The sequence below is a fragment of the Poeciliopsis prolifica genome, unplaced genomic scaffold (assembly GCF_027474105.1).
Source record: "Poeciliopsis prolifica strain line A6 unplaced genomic scaffold, Auburn_PproV2 SCAFFOLD011, whole genome shotgun sequence".
Taxonomy (NCBI): Eukaryota; Metazoa; Chordata; class Actinopteri; order Cyprinodontiformes; family Poeciliidae; genus Poeciliopsis; species Poeciliopsis prolifica.
In genome coordinates, this window is record NW_026562386.1 from 10,323,118 (window position 1) to 10,336,136 (window position 13,019).

Sequence of the window (13,019 nt, forward strand, 5' to 3'; positions counted from 1 at the left end):
AGATGTAAAATAGTACCTTTTAATTACATTTTCAAATCTACTTCACCAACAATGTATTATTTAAACCCCTGAAAGACTGGGATACAGCTGAGAAACATAATAATCCTCCTGAAATCTTTTAGGCCAAACAAATATCTGAACAAATCAGAACTGCATGTGTCTAACGCAGTGTTTCCCAACCGTGGTCCTCAAGGTACACTGTCCTCCATGTTTTACAGGTTTCCCTGCTTTAATGTGCCTGATTCAACTGATTGCAGTTCAACAGACGCCTGTTAATCAGTCATCAATTGAAATCAGCTGGACTGAAGCAAGGAAATACCTAAAACATGCAGAGCAGTGTGCCTTGAGGACCAGGGTTGGGAAACACTGATCTAACGGATGATAGGCATCATATTTCAACACCCTCTCGCCCTAATCCCAACACACAGGGGCCGACTGACACAGGCAGGATAGCTGGGTGGCAAAGCAGAGCAGAGACAAACACAGCCCCGGACAGGAAAGGAAATACCTCAGGGACTTTTAGGGATTGGTGAGAAGGTAAGGCAGTACCTGCAGTGCAATCCCTTCCAAATCTGCACCAGGTGTCAAGTATTAGGGGGAGCGTCTCCTTTTTGGATATCCACATCTGGTTCAATCACCCAGGGCAGTGTGTCAGATGTAGGACAAAACAGAAGACGTCAACGGAGGACATTTCTGACGAGTAAAAAAGAAGAAAAAAAGAGGACTCTGTACCTTGTCATAAAAAAAAAAAACTCATGTGGAGGATAATTGAATTATTTTAAATGATTCACAGGACTGACATTTAAATATTAAATCATGTGTGAAAGTACTCTCATGAGAGTAGGGAATAACGTAAAGACTGCAATGAGACAAAAATATGATATGTGGGCAGGAGAACTAAAGAGTTTGGCTTTTAATGAGTTAGATTTAGAAATACAATTACACTCAATCCCATGGAGGGTTTCAGTTAACTACAAAGAGAAGTGAGACCAGACAATTCCCTGTGTGATAATACAAAGCAAGAGGGTACTCTACAGAATGAGGAGCTCGGTATTAATATAATATCCTCAATCATGAAGACAAATTTGAAATTGCTCTAATGCTAGCTTCTCGGCTTCCATGAATTAAGTGTTTTAGCAAGTGCAGCTGTCCTGTAACATAAAATAAAAAGTGAAAAAAAAATTTGACACAAGGATATAAAGCGAAGCTGGCATTGTTGTTGCCACAGATTATACATGACACTCTAAATCACTGGGGGTGATTGTGAAATGTTTAAATGTATCAGAGGCAGGGGAGACGAAACTCAATACCCTGGTGCTGGGAGATGGAGAATGCGACCGGGCACGTGCGGAATGCAGAGTGGCGGAGAGGAAAGCGGCAATCTACATTTCTAATGCCAAAGATGTTTCCTATTCTGTGTTTATGAAACATGGCTACCGGGACTACAAAGGTAAGGGGATACGGCATCAAAGTCTGCCCTGACAAAAACAAAACAAAACAAAAAAAAAAACAGCTGCAGTGGAATGCGTTACAGAACATAATACTCCACCTCCTCCTCCTCCTCTCCCTTAAGCAGTCTCATTTGATTACAGTGTAGCAGGCCCAAAATCAACCCCTTAATCCCAGTTCTCACTCCCCACTGGTGTTGTGAGTTGGAGGTAGAGCAGAAGTTGGAAAGCTACTCGGGGGACGGGGAGTTGGAGAGCTGATGTGTTGGGGAGGAGAATCTCTCATTCGGAGAACAAAGGAACACGGTTAGCTGGTGAGCCGACGTGTCCGCAGCAGGGGCTGAAAGTGGCTGTTGTCCTCAGCGCGGTGACTCAGGCGGAGACAGCATGTCTGATGACGGTGGAGGCAGTGTATCGTTTACAGGCTCCCTTAGAGAAGCCCCCTTCGCATGTCCGTCTCCAGCCACAGATTTTTGCACTCTACTTAGGGCAACAAGAGTCTGGCTCAGCATTACAAGCTTATTAAAAGATACTTTTAATTATGCCCCACTCTCCCGGGATCACTTCTTCCGTGACCGCTGTATTTCTTTGGCATGTGCACTTAGGAATGGCACAACCAGGAGCACGTGTTGTTTTCTCCTTCCAATTAAAGGGCATGTTGACAGATTAAGGCTGCTTCTGGTTTGTGCTCCACTAACGCATTTAGGGAAGATGATGAACACTGGGGAGTAAGTGGGGGTGCTGAAGGGGTAGTGGAGGTGGAGGTAGGGCTGAGGTGGGTGGGTTGGAGTTGAGGTGGGTCTGGAGGAGGGGGGGGGGTGTCTCAGTATAAGGAGAGGCAGATAGAAGAGAGCAAACAAGAGAAAGAACATGCACATGAACCCTGAGGGATTAATGTGTTTACATTACCTGGGCTGTGATCTATCACCAACCTCGTCAACTTCTATTATGCATCACATACATAAGCAAGAAACAGACCTGGGAGCCCCTGCAACTCACTCATACTATTTCAATTGGATTAAGTCAGAGCAAATATCTGGGACACTGCTCCCACACTGTGGTTTCAGTGTTTTGGCACTCATTGGATTTGCACATTGTATCACCTTACGTTTTGTGAAGAGGAACAGACTTTCCTCCTTCCTGTGCATCTCATGAGCTTTAAGGTAGAATGGAATTATTACTTGATGGCATCTTCAAAACAAAATGTACTACTGGTTGGATCAATTAAGCTGAAACAAACAAGTACTACCAGAGAGAAGGGGGAATAATTGTTCATGTTTTTCTTCTTCTTTGGTTTCCAGCTGTAGCGTACAGGTGTGTCTCAAAGCTCGTATATAAAAGGTTATTTATCTCAGTAATTACATTTTTAAAAAGTAAATAGTAATTATATTGATTAAATAAACACAAATTAATAGATTTTTAATCAATCCTGCTCATTTTGATGATTGCAGCTTACAACTAAAACCCAAAATTTTGTCTTGCAGACAATTATATTATTACACAACAAACAAACAAATGGGTATAGATATGGTATGGCCCACAAAATACTGTAGAGGACTTCAGCAAACATATATATGCAGCAAATAAGCACTGATACCCTCAACAAACAAGTAATCTACATCAAGCCATTTGTAAAGAGGGTAATTCTTCACGATTAGCTGTATCCTAACATATCATTGAAAAGTTTAGTGGAAGGAAAAAGTGTGACAGAAGAAAGTCTGTCTCAAGCTCTGTCATGAGAGAATTGTGAAGAAAAAAAATTACATTAATTACATTTAATGGGTATTTCCAATATTCATTTTTGGAGAAGTTTAATTTTAGGTTTTTATTTGCTGCAAGCCATAATTATCAAAGTTAACAGAATTAACTGTCTGGAATATATCCAATGAATCACAATGAATAGTAATAATACTCACTTTTTAAAATGTATTTCTGAAATAAATGCACTATAAAAGATCTTTTTAGCTGTCCCTTCATAAGATACGTTGTTGTAACGTTTTGGCATCACTGGGGATTTCTGTAGTTAAGTCTGAAGGAAGGGTCACTGCAAGAGCTCATATTCACACTCAGGGATTATTCAATCAATATTCATTTACTCAGTGAGTCTATTGACTCATTTCTGAAGGAATACAGAACTTCAGGTCGTCCATCTTCAGATGAAGAAGTGTGAATTATCCCACTTATAGCTTCTGCCATACGAAGTGAATCTTGATACACCCCACAGATGCAAGGGTAAATAAATATTTCTAATAAAACACCAAAAGCAGAAAAAAGAAAAGAAAAAGAAATCAATGGTTGCTTCCTGTGATCCTTCTCAGGCAAATCAATCATCCTTTGCTCAGCTGGCAGGCTGCTGCTGCTGGAGGACGGTGCTGCAGCTAAAAAGATAGAGAGAGAGGCAGAGAGAGAGGGAGACAGAGGGGTGTGCAGTCTTTGTCTGATACCTCTCATTTTGGAATCACTTCTCATAATGGGGTCATCATTTCATCACTTAGCCAATCCAGAGGTCTGCCATTCAGCTTGGCGGGGGGATTGTGGGCAGTGAAGGTGGGATGTGCACGGGTACAGAAACCCCATCAAGAGGAAGCACACACTCACTCTCACACCATGCATCTTCATATCAGTTACTGAAGAAGCAAAGAGAAAACAAACTTGTTCCCCTTAAAACTCATATCAGCTCATCAGGTTCCAGATCATGTGTTTGTTTGTTTGTTTGTTTGTTTGTTTGTTTTTGTTCTGTTCCAAAACATAATCTAATTTGATGATTACAAAGTGGTCATTCATAAAAGGCATTCACAAAAATGACGAAGGATGAAATTACTGACAATTAAGTCAAGTAAATGAAAGTGAAGTGTGTTTGGAGCTTGAAGTGTGTGTTCATTGCTTGGTGACTTGAGAAGATGTCCACATCAGGGATCTGAATGGATTTCAAACAAAACACAGTCAGTCAGTACAATTTTTTTTAAAATGCAAAAATTTACAGTTTTGTCAGTTAAAAAAAAAGAAAAACTTTTTAAACAAAAACTAAATGCATCTAAAAATCCAAAAGGACACTGAGAACAGTAAAAGCTAACGTTTTCTTAATTCAGGTTTCGTCAGCATGCAAAGTGCATGTATGTTTAATCATTTAATAACCCTTGGAAAAAATGCAAGGTCAAAAATAAATTACATCCATTATTTGCCGCAGATCTCCCTAAAGCATTTGGAGCGAAAACTGTTTTGAATTTCAATGGGATTCCAAGTGGCAAAACCCCTCAGCTAATACATCAAAGAAAAATTGGTGTCAACTAATCGGTTTAGGACACAGATTTAGAATGGTTAAAAATCCCATCAATACTTCAAGCATTTCTTTTTCTTTTTCCTGTACACCACTTAAGGCTTTGGGGAGCAGCGCAAACTGACCTTGCGCGCTCCAGAAACCTGTCCACCACTCGACATAAATGACTGTTTAACTTCATCCAGCCACGCAATTAGTCCGCCACAATGCATAATGTTGTGTAATAATAGCCTCTATATCCAATTTAGATTACAGTTGCTCCCTCAGGCATTTTAAGTGGCACGCACTATCTTTCACTCGCCTCTTCTTCGCCAAGAAAAGCAGTTTTCATGCGTCAAAGAAAATAAAAACGCGGCGTAATTCATTCAAGGGAAGGGGCGGGGGGATCGTGAAAAAGTCAAAACGGGAAAAAAAAAAGAACAAAACAATGAAAACCCAAGATGACATCCCACTTTCACGCATCAGAAAAAAAGGGAAGACGCTACTTACCTCCTCCTTTATCTGCGCGACGCTGAGAGGCGGTGGCAGCTGCTGCAGCCTCGCTCCTTTTAGAGGCGGTGGGATCTTCAAATTATGGCTCCTACTTTCAGGGAGCCGACTCTGAAACAAAACGCATCAAGACAACATGACACACACTCTCCAACTCTTACAACAAACATCTTACTAAATACGATCAAATGGAAAAAAATACATATAGCCTATTAGTTCACTAAAAATCACAAAAAAAAATAAAAAAAAAGATCTAAATAAGCATTAACAAATAAAAAAAAAAAAAGGAAGACTTTTAAAAACTCTTAAAGAGAGCTGCGATTTGAAGCGGACTCTGTCTATCATATCAGTTTCATCTCATCAGTCTGTCATGTAGAGGCCGCTTCCTGCGTCCAACCTTCTCTCTCCCTTTTCTCCTCTCCTTTCTGTGACTCTCCTGTCTAAAGTCTGAGTGTGCTCGCACTGTGTAACGCCGTCATCACTCTTTGCTCTCTGGAGGGGTTTCAGAGCGTAAGAAGCACGTGACGGAGTGTGTGCACACACTCTTTAGCAGCGCCTACAGCGATCCCTTTCGGCTTATCTGAGACTTCAACTGCAGCCAGTCACCACATTATTTCAACTTTGGTTTAAATTACGACATCACTATACAAACGGAATGATCTCCGATATTAAACAACATTAATATCAACAACAATAATAACGACAATAATGATAATAAAAATAATACAAATAATAATAACGATGTTATCTTTATTATTATTATGGCTTAATATTTCATTTAACTTCCTGTTAATGGTCTGTAATAAATGAAATAAAAAATAAAAGTTCCCGCATCTGTTGCATTCTATTTATTGCCATTCTGCATTTGAGAATAGAAATATATCTGCTGAGATCAAATGAGATTACACCCTCTAGTCCAGGCGGATTTGGCGTAGTTGGCACTAATCTGCCGCGGCTTCGGGGTTTACGACTTTCTGAGAGCGCTTATGGGTCTGCTTTATTCCAGGATCCATCGCAAAAACTATTTAGTCTCCGTCTCAATTAAGTCTGTCGAAGTTTATTAATAAGAATAAGCCACGAATGTCCCTCTTCTATATGTATATTTTAAAAAAGTAGACCAGAAATGATGACGGTGATTTCTATTCTTAAATTTACAGGGGGAAAAAAGTTGTTTTTGTTCGATCTGGGGGAGTTTGCGCCGTTTCGCTCTCACTTTTCTAACAAGCGCAACACCTCAGCTGGCGTTTAAGAAAGCCGACAATTGCAATAATCCATTTGAAACACCCCAAACTCCCTCCACAGACGCGGATGTTAACACAATGCGCGCAGAGATCGAACAGCATCTGTCTGCTCGTTCAGCGCACGAAATGTGGAGGGGAAAAATAAAAAAAAGAACACGCGTTTTCTTTTTCTTTACGCACAAAGAAAGAGATCGCTGCAGCGAGGCGCCTTGTTTTTTTTTCGTTCCTTGCGGTATCTTGCAAGCCCACATCTCCTGCATACAACAGCCGATTTGTTGTTGATCAAGTATGAAAGTAAGGACTTCGTATTTGGGAGAAAGGGCAGGAAAGTTGAGAGTTGATAGACTCGCATGACGTCGCCGTCCAAAAGGGGGGCCGCCAGGCGCACTTGAGGCTCACTGCAACGAGGCTTGTTAAAAATGGGAAAAATAGAGAAATTGAGAATGAGAAGGCTTGTTAGTTAACGCGAGAGAAGGGAGCAGGTGAGGAAGAGAGAGAGGGAGAGAGAGAAGGAGAGGGAGAGAGAGTGTGCATGGGTTTGGACGGGGGTTGTGGTTACCCAGCATAAGCTTGCCTTTCCCTTCTGTGACTACACCCCGAGAGGAGGAGCGTGCTGCGCAGCGTAGTAGGCGTCAGGATCCTCAATTTCCAACTTAGCATCTTGGCAGGACGTTTTCCCAAGAAAAGCCCCCCGTCCGACGGGAAAAAAAAATAAAACTTCTGCACAGGCATGAGAGCGACGGTGCAATTCAGATAAAGGAGCAGCAGGCTGTGAACTCTTCCGCCGGACAGAGGCAGGCTGGCTGGCTGGCAGCGACCAAAAATAATCCGTTTCATTTTTTTTTTTTTTTTTCATTTCGGCAGTTCACTTTTTGATTTCTGCGTTGTCATTTGCAAGAAGAGGACCGACATCGAGGTCTGCGTACACGTAGCTCATATGCGCTCCGGCAGCAGCGCATGAGAAGACACACACAAAAAAAGCGGGGAAAAGTGCGCAAGTTTAAGTGGCTTCACACTCTCGGGGCTCCAGCATGGCGTATCCTCAGGGCTACTTGTACCAGCCGTCCGCCTCTTTAGCCCTGTACTCTTGCCCCGCGTACAGCACCAGCGTCATATCGGGACCCAGAACCGAGGAGCTTGGGAGATCCTCTTCGGGATCCGCGTTTGCGCCCTATGCCGGATCTACCGCGTTCACCAGCGCCTCTCCGGGCTATAACTCCCACTTACCGTACAGCGCGGACGCGGCTGCGGCTGCCACTTTCACCTCTTACGTGGTGAGTAAATTAAAGGTGATTATTGATCCAGAGAGGGCGCAGAAAGCGGAGCAGATGTAAAAAAAAAAAGAAAAAAGTGCAAGGGTTCTGCTTAATGAAGCAAATGGCTGCGTTTATTAAAGTAAAGAAAAAAAAAAAAAAAAAAAAAAAAAAAAGAACTAGGTTTTCAGGAGTTTCCCGCAAGTATGTCATCAATTAATTTGAATTAATTGTTGACATTTTATATATATATATATATATATATATATATATAATATATATATATATATATATATATATATATATATATATATAATGTGTGTGTCTGTATTGTTTATCTAAAAAGGAGAAACACTACCCTGAATTCGCTGTGCGCGACAGAGAGCAGAAGCGCCATATGATTGGAGCTTATAGGTCACTATTTGTTTTTATAAGCTTATGAACTGCGTCAGCTGCGGAATTCATCCCCAGCTGCAGTAAAAATTAGATTTGCCGTTTTGATTTTGAATCTCCTTGTTGTTTCCTCCCCTATGAGATAAGTTCTCAGACCTTCTTTAAAGACCAAATAACTAAAAAGGCAAATAAAGATGATCATAATATAGTCCTTATAATTGTTTAATAGTATGTCCAACATATATTTCGTACCTACACGTTGCGACAAAGTAAAACAAGAAAGTAAATGATCAGACATCATTTAAGACATAAAAGTTGCCCACAACTCTATAAACATTTTACTGAATTTAAGGCACGTGCGTCATCATGCGCGTTTGTTTTACAGTGCACGCGCATGTGCGTGTATGTTTACTTCTAAGATTATTATTATCATCATTATTTGCAACTGTTTAGAAAATAACTCAAGTTTCAAAATATTTATGCATTCACTAATATTTTTGTTTTTATTCCAGAGTTCTCCCTATGATCACACAACGGGGATGGCTGGTTCTATTGGATACCACCCTTACGCGGCGCCCCTGGGCACCTACCCTTACGGTGACCCCGCATACCGCAAGAACGCAACGCGGGACGCCACCGCCACCCTGAAGGCTTGGCTCAACGAGCACCGAAAAAACCCATATCCAACTAAAGGAGAGAAGATTATGCTGGCTATCATCACCAAAATGACCCTCACACAGGTGTCCACCTGGTTCGCTAACGCCAGGAGGAGGCTAAAGAAGGAGAACAAGATGACCTGGACCCCCCGGAACCGGAGCGAAGACGAGGAGGAGGACGAGAACATCGACTTGGAGAAAAATGACGACGACGAGCCAAACAAGCCTCTTGACAAGGGGGACTCCACAGACACGGAGGCAGGTCGGTGTTGCAGGGGGGGAAAAAGGGCAGAAAAAAAAATCATCAATTTTTCATCACAGTCGTTTCCACTCAAGGCGCAAAATTGATTGCTGGTTAATGGTGGTGTATAATTTATAATGAGACAATTGCTTTAAATAATAATCACCTTGAAGTCCCCTCGTTTGACTTTTCATGGGCTGAAATTGCTGGGGACGCACAGTGTTTAGCAGTCAATTTATCTTTAACGGCATAATAAGGATGCAAATGCTGCAGTGGGCTGGGAATTCAAGTGAAAGTGCTTTTACTCTGATTATTTCTGCTGAAGCCCATTATAATTCTAATGTATCAAATGGATAATATATATGTATATATATTTTAAATCCCATGGTAATGTTAAGATCTTTAATTATTGCAATTATGAGGTAATTTCGCTTTTTAGTCTAGTGCACTTATTTATGAGGAACTTTATAAGCGCAATAAACGAATGTAGCTATGCGTAAATGTGATATTTTTGTACAGAGTATTATTTTATTTATTTTTTGCCTCATAATCACCTAAAATGCTTTTTTTTTTTAGCTCCACCAGTATTGTGCTGTTATGATTATTTGGCAATGATTCCATTCTTTATTTGCGCTTCAGATCACAAACTACTGAACCCAGGGGACATTGGCTGTGACAGATTTAAAGAAGAGAGCCACGGTAAAGAGACGGATCCCCTCCTGAGCGACTCGGAGTTAAAAGAGCAGGAGGAGCGGACTGCGGAGCTGCTGCCGGATTCCGCCAAGCCGACCACCTCGTCTCCACCAGCGGTGCCCCGGGGGAACCAGGCCGGCGCGACGCAAGTCAAACCGTCCGATTTGAGCCACCAGCAGAATACGGTGACCAGCAACGTGACCTCGGTTATTCACTCGCCCCCCTCAGCCCCTAAACCCAAACTTTGGTCTTTGGCTGAGATCGCGACGTCTTCAGACAGGTGTAAGGGAAGCGGTGAGGCGCAGCAGGCGTGCCCCGGCTTGGGTCAGAGCGCAGTGCTGGGCACCAACGCCTCCCCGTCCCGGTCCTCCCCCCAGTGCCCGCTCCCCAACAGCACGGTCCTATCCAGGCCTCTGTACTACACCTCCCCTTTCTACCCCGGCTACACGAACTATGGCGGCAGCTTTGGACCCCTTCACAGTAACCACGGCTCGGTGACCACGGGCTCCACGGCACATTTCAATGGATTAAACCAGACTGTGTTAAATAGAGCAGAGGCCTTGGTAAGGGAGAGCCAGAAAGTCAGAGGCCAAACGCAGGTAGATCTTTGTAAAGACTCCCCTTATGAACTAAAGAAAGGTATGTCAAATATTTAATACCTGAATATTTTCCACTTCACCACGGACTTCTATTTATTTTATTTTTTTGTGGTTGCATTTAAAAAAACAAAAAAAAAAAAAAAAAAAAAAAAAAACGAACAAGAAGAATGCTGAAGCAAATTTTGAGAATATGGTTATTTTCTGAGTAAACGCTTATCTTCAAAAGAATTTTTAGTTTCTGAATGGTTAATCCTAAAAATATGTAACAAGAATGGTCTTAATTGCTGCAGCCGCTATTTGTATGAAAGACTAACATGTATATTTAATGTAGCTTTTTGTATTTAAAATGGACAACACGCTATCTTTGAAGTAAATTATGGAGAAAAAAAACTACACACTTGTGCAGAGGTTATTTGGTGAAACAGCTGATGTTGCTTGGTTTGTTTACTCGCATTTTGCTCGATGACAGATGGTTTAAAGGTCATTAGTCTCACAACACAGGCCGTTTTTGGGAGTTTTGTTTTTATGATTTTAATTTTATTAGGTCAAATTGTCCTCAGTCCTTCAATTATTTCCAATTTCTTTCTTTCTTTTCTTTTCTTTTTTTTCCCTTTTTCTTGCGCGCGTTTCTAAAAGTGGATGTTGACATAATAACAGCAGCAAAGCGCAGCCATTTAACCCAATTACCTTTTCGTGTTCTACCCAGAGCAATCAGGTGCTGAACTCCGGTAATGAGCAGGATTTTATGCCAAATTTAGACCTCATTACTATTTTCTAAGGCGTGGCAAAGCTGTTTAAAAGGGACGCGACCATGCATTTAAAACATACTGGCCCATTATATATCATTAATCGAGTCTCTCTCTTTTTTTTTTTTTTTTTAAATTGCGCGTTGGATGTGAATCTCTGCAGAACGTTGCCATGCAGGCAGCAGACACAGAAACATATTATGAGTGTGTGCAAGCCAGCGCTCTCTCTATAACTCTTCCAACTTCTGCAGGTAGGTGTCACACTTGCTCCTACAATTTGAGGGAGGGGTGGGGTGTGGGAGTCTGGTAATCCGTAACGGAAACCCATCCGCGATTGAATTGCTTGGTAAAAGTTATTATCATAAAAATATGATAAGATTTATATGCAATAAAAAAGAGAAGAAAACAAAAAACAACTGCGGCCACAACAATAATCAGTTTATGCGACGGGAGATTAAAAATGGCATAACTGCAGCGCAATAAAGAGGAAATCAGAGTAAATTAATTATCACATTTTATTTATTATTTTTAAGCTTGCTCTTATTGAATATAGAGGTGCAAATAAATACAAATATTACTATGAAACATTATGTTTAGATGTGTTCTAGGCCTCAAAGCCAAAAGGCCTTATTTTCTTTCTTTTTCTTTCTGTCAGTTCTTTTTATTCGTTTGTTTTTTTATTTATTACCTCTTTTTAAAGGGCATTGAAAAGGTATAATTATTATTATTGATGTCGTTTTTGTTGACCTCCACTGCTGTGGGATGGCATGCTCTTGTTTATGGCCGCCATTAATCTCTATAGTTTGCTTTTTTCCCCCCACTTCTCCGGCGTGAAATCTCCCCTGAGGTTTCAATAATTCCCTCAGCCTTAATGTCCTCTGTTCGGCTCCTCTATTTTAATCTGACAGAGTGTGCAAGAGCAGTGATTGCGACACATCAGCCGGCTAAATAGCGTAATTATGTTTTTTCTTTTTTTTTTTTTTTTTTTTACACCCTTCTTTCTCTTCTTCCTGCTGTTGATCCCCGGAGGGATATTGAGCTGTTCGATGCGACGTTTCCTCAGAGAGTATTCAGGAGTTTCATTAAAAAACATTACCGAATCATGTTCGAGGACATTAAGATACTTTTTCCGTCTTTTGCTGAGTTTGTTTAGGAGGCGAATTTCTATGATTGAAATGCGTAAGGGAAGATTATTGGGTTTTTATTTATTTAATTTGTTTACACTTTTTTTTTAATTCAAAGGAAATTTAAGGCGTTTGACAAAACACAACGAAATATATTTAAAAATTACTTTTCGTCTTTTTTTATTTTATTTGTCATCTTTTATTGGATTACTTGCCCTTTTTTCTAGTCCCACTATTCAAGTTGACTTAAAAATGTACTACTGCAGTATGCATTTCCATTAATTTAATTATTATTATTACTTCAAGAAAACGTTGGGAATTAACATATTTAATGTCGATCTGAGCCTATATTTTATAATGCTGAACTGCTGAAGGGGTTGTGCAGGAATTACAGGCCTAACTGTAATTATCTTCAAGTTTCTGGGGAAGAAAATGAAGATGGAAAAAGAGAAAATCACCAACCAAATTAATATAGACTGTACATAATCGTTGATTATTCTTGTTCTCTTTCCCTGCGTGATAAAAGCCAGTCAATTAACCCCAGATTACTCGAGGAAGCGGAGCGGCAGAATTTGCGAGCCTTCATCAGAGCAGGCATGACAGCCTGCAGGGGAGATCCTCCCAGCAACTTTTTTTTTTTCCTCAACTCGGTCCCTGGCTTCCCATCCGCTTGAATGGCGTGTCGGTTCATTGTTGGGATCGCTACAATTTGAGAATACTAAGTAGGCTTGAAGCCGTTCCCACGTGTGAAAATGAAGTGAAAAAAAAAAAAAAACCGACAGAGGGAAAAACTGGAGAGGAAGAGGAGTAGCTCTGCAACCTTCACTCCGACTTTGTTGCTGAACCTTAAGCGTACAGA

At 40.9% G+C, this 13,019-nt stretch overlaps 1 protein-coding gene and 1 long non-coding RNA gene across 2 annotated transcripts; one reads left to right on the forward strand and one right to left on the reverse strand.

Annotated features, from left to right (window-relative positions):
• Positions 1–878: 878 nt before the first annotated feature.
• On the reverse strand, positions 879–5,435 carry LOC129363989 (uncharacterized). Its single transcript, XR_008606383.1, has 2 exons — positions 5,215–5,435; positions 879–4,365 (listed from the first exon to the last, which is right to left on the reverse strand). It is a non-coding gene; the product is annotated as an uncharacterized LOC129363989 (long non-coding RNA).
• A 1,609-nt stretch (positions 5,436–7,044) lies between these two features.
• Positions 7,045–10,683, forward strand: irx5a (iroquois homeobox 5a). Its single transcript, XM_055037083.1, has 3 exons — positions 7,045–7,729; positions 8,614–9,019; positions 9,638–10,683. Exons 1-3 carry the CDS (start codon positions 7,487–7,489, stop codon positions 10,345–10,347), a joined length of 1,359 nt encoding a protein of 452 aa, XP_054893058.1. The 5' UTR covers positions 7,045–7,486; the 3' UTR covers positions 10,348–10,683.
• The last annotated feature ends 2,336 nt before the right edge of the window (positions 10,684–13,019 follow it).

What these genes read in the sequence shown, in the direction of transcription:
- irx5a (XM_055037083.1), top strand. Translation starts at nt 7,487, where the DNA reads ATGGCGTATCCTCAGGGCTACTTGTACCAGCCGTCCGCCTCTTTAGCC. An exon ending in CCACTTTCACCTCTTACGTG is followed by an intron (nt 7,730 to 8,613) that starts GTGAGTAAATTA and finishes TTTTTATTCCAG; the next exon opens with AGTTCTCCCTATGATCACAC. An exon ending in CTCCACAGACACGGAGGCAG is followed by an intron (nt 9,020 to 9,637) that starts GTCGGTGTTGCA and finishes TTTGCGCTTCAG; the next exon opens with ATCACAAACTACTGAACCCA.